General features: G+C 35.2%; 1 protein-coding gene across 1 annotated transcript; it reads left to right on the plus strand.

Annotated features, from left to right (window-relative positions):
• Positions 1 to 956: 956 nt before the first annotated feature.
• LOC111692943 (paramyosin, long form-like) lies at positions 957 to 2,833 on the plus strand (the record flags this gene model as incomplete). The annotated part of the gene is made up of 3 exons (XM_023457077.1): positions 957 to 1,830; positions 2,234 to 2,361; positions 2,717 to 2,833. Coding segments are annotated over 3 exons (1,119 nt in total), but the record flags the coding sequence as incomplete, so codon positions are not given.
• Positions 2,834 to 3,673: the final 840 nt, after the last annotated feature.

A 3,673-nucleotide genomic window follows, 5' to 3' on the forward strand; every position in this document is an offset into this window, starting at 1 on the left:
TTGTATTTCACATTTTTTTATAACTCTTAAAACAAAAAAGTTAAAGGGGGGGTTCAAAACATGGTGAATCACCCTGTACCTAAGAGCTCTTTTTGTGTAAGAAATCGGTAAAAGAAATTGATTAGAAGCTGTTTAGAATTAAAATGTATAAGTGTCCCAGAGTTAGTAATCGGCTTTAATTCAGCAATTTAATGACTTGAATTTTTTATACCTGTTATCAAAACGGACCTTAAAATTTAAAAATTAGTGAAATAAATCCTTGCTCCAAAAGGATCACTCAAGGGTTGTTTTTAAGAAAATAGTTTTGCCTAATCAAAAAATCACACTGAAAAAAGCAAACAAATACAAAATATATACAAAGTACAAATCACTTTGTCTCGCACACTTTAAAAAGTTGTTGACGTTTCGAAAATCTATCTGTTTTCTGAACTTATTTTGACTTTTCACTTTAAACTGTCTAAACACCTAAAATGAAAACTCACAAAAAAAGTTCAGTAGACGAAAACAGACAGATTTTCGAAACGTCAACAATCTTTTAAAGTGATGTGTTTTTTGTACTATATTTTGCATTTGTCTGCTTTTTTTCGGTGTAAAATTTTTTGATTAGGCAAAACTATTGGCGCAAAGGTATATTTCAGTAAATTTTAAAGTTTTTCACAGGTGGCAAAACCCAAAAAATAAAGGAAAAAAAGTCAATAACCTGTTGACGTTAAAATATAACTAATAGTTCAAAATACTGACAATTTGTACTAGAATGATTATTATCGATAGGTAATATAATAATTATTCCATAATTTCGACTTTATTTGGTGACTTAGATACATAGATGTCATTATCTGAATGTTATCTTTAAAAAAATTGAGTACAAATTTAATTGTCTCAAAAATTGAACCCCCCACACTTCAAATGGATTTGGACTATACTTAGATACCTAATTTTTGCCAACTTCTTATTGCAGAGCTGAAAAAGAGAAGAGCAAATTCCAGAGCGAAGTGTACGAGCTTCTCGCTCAAGTAGAGAGCGTAACAAAGGAACGCTTAATCTCCGTCAAACACGCCGAAAAATTGGAGATCACCATCAGCGAACTCAGCGTCAGAATCGAGGAGTTGAACCGCACCATCGTAGACATCACCTCACACAAAACTCGCCTCTCTCAGGAAAACATCGAACTCACCAAGGAAGTACAAGACATCAAGGTCAACCTCGAGAACGCCATCTACCTCAAGTCCCAACTCGCTGGCCAATTGGAAGATGCCAGACGTCGCGCTGAAGACGACGAGAGAAGGCGCTCCCTCCTGGAAGCCAACCTCCACCAGGTCGAAATAGAGCTCGAATCTGTACGTGTCCAACTTGAGGAGGAAAGCGAAGCCCGTCTCGACCTTGAACGCCAACTCGTCAAATCCCAAGGTGAAGTTCAAGTATGGAAGTCCAAGTATGAAACCGAAGCTGCCGCCCGCGCCGAAGAAGTTGAGGAACTCCGTCGTAAATTCAATGCCAGGATCCAAGAACAGGAAGAACACATCGAAGCTCTCTTGGTTAAGGTCAATAACCTCGAGAAGCAAAAGTCTCGCCTCCAATCTGAGGTCGAGGTTCTCATCATCGACTTGGAGAAAGCCAACAACACAGCCAGGGAATTGCAGAAGCGCGTCGAACAACTCGAAAGGATCAACATCGACCTCAAGACTCGTCTTGATGAGACCGTTCAGCTGTACGAGCAAAGTCAACGCGATCTCCGCAACAAAGTCTCTGAACTACAACGCACTGTCCACGAATTGGACAAAACTCGCGAACTTAAGGACCAACTTGCTCGCGAAAATAAGAAATTGGCCGGTAAGTTCAATCATTAAGTACAAGGCAATCAAACAGGAATTGTTTAATAATGTTTCGTCAGAGCGCTTTTGATGGATTTTCGTCTTCATATATGTACCTTAACTTTCAACTTCTCAAATGTTTCTTCAAGCTATAGATAAGTCTTTGACTTTTTAAAGTATTTTTTGATATTTGCAGCCAAATAGTTTTTTTTTTGTAAAGAGCCTCCACAAGTTTATGCATGGTGGACTAAATGCATATGCAGGAAGAGGATTATCCCAAAATATAAAGCAAAAATTTCAAGAAGCACTCCTTTGACAATGTTATTAAGCAATTCTATTGCTCACATAGTTAATTGTTGTTGGATATACATATATTTTTTTGACAAGCAACCTGTTATAATTAAGATTAAAATTTGTTTTAGATGACCTTTCTGATGCCAGAATTACCATCACCGAACTCACCAGACGTCTGCATGAGGCTGAATTGGAAATTCGTCGTCTTGAAAATGAACGCGAAGAACTTACCGCTGCTTACAAAGAAGCTGAAGCTGTAAGTGGTCTTTTTTATATAATTTAATAAATATATCAAGAATCGACTTGTGAGAAATATTTAATGAGAAGTTGTTCATATAGTCACTATAGTATATCAAAAACCAGAAAACCTATATCAAACTCTTTCATTGGTTCTTCAATTTAAATGAGGGTTTTGATGTCGAATTAAGTTGTGTTATTATGATTCAAAGTAGATTTGCAACAAAAAAGTTAAAAGCAAAATTCATTCAAAACAAATCATCAATAAAATGTTGCAAGGATGTTCTGGTGCATGAACCATGCCACCTTTGAATTGAAAGGTGTAGAAATAAATGTAAATTATGAATTCTTAATGATTATTTCTACGTCTATAGGGACGCAAAGCTGAAGAACAACGTGCTCAACGTCTGTCTGCGGAACTCGCCCAGTTCCGTCATGAGGCTGAGAAACGTCTTCATGAGAAAGATGAGGAAATTGAAGCCATCCGGTGAGTGAACCTTTTATATTCTTATTTCTAGACGAGTTATGAATTTTGGAGATGAAGTCATTATCTGAAGAGCTCCATCACAGTTACGAACAATAAATGTGGTGTAAATATTTTATATTTGTAATTCTCGCTAATTTCAATGGTTTTCAGTACTCAGCTGATTTTCTTTTGTTTCATCAATTTCTCTTGGATCTTACACGAATATCTGTTTTAAATTTTCCGAGTAAATTCCACTCAAGCTTGTTATTTATGTAGTTTTACAGCGTTAGTTTTCCTTTGGTATTACTTTTCCAACAATGCCTTATTTTGTTATACAAGAGTACATAATTTGTATCCTATTGATGAGTTAATATAACTTTTTCTTGCCACTCTCAAAATTAGCTATCTGGTTTGTTTTGCTGTACCTTCCATTTCAAAAATCAATTTGGTACTAGCATTGTCTCTCTGCAAGAGTTTTGTGGTAATTATTAATTAGAGAGAAAAAAAGAATAATAGGAGTTGTGTGACAATTTATGTACCCAATAAGTTGTAATAAGTAACCGATGGCATTTTCANGGTACTAGCATTGTCTCTCTGCAAGAGTTTTGTGGTAATTATTAATTAGAGAGAAAAAAAGAACAATAGGAGTTGTGTGACAATTTATGTACCCAATAAGTTGTAATAAGTAACCGATTGCATTTTCATATTTTATTGAACTGAAGTTACGCTAAAGATAGGTGGTTGAAGCTAACTAAATCGATTTTCTATTCTGTCATTCGAACAAAGCCTTAATACATTATATCTATACGCAATTGTCAAATGATATAAAGAAAACGCATTTGAAACAATTTAAAAATTTAATTTC

This window comes from Anoplophora glabripennis, unplaced genomic scaffold, assembly GCF_000390285.2.
Source record: "Anoplophora glabripennis isolate ALB-LARVAE unplaced genomic scaffold, Agla_2.0 scaffold5321, whole genome shotgun sequence".
Classification (NCBI taxonomy): domain Eukaryota; kingdom Metazoa; phylum Arthropoda; class Insecta; order Coleoptera; family Cerambycidae; genus Anoplophora; species Anoplophora glabripennis.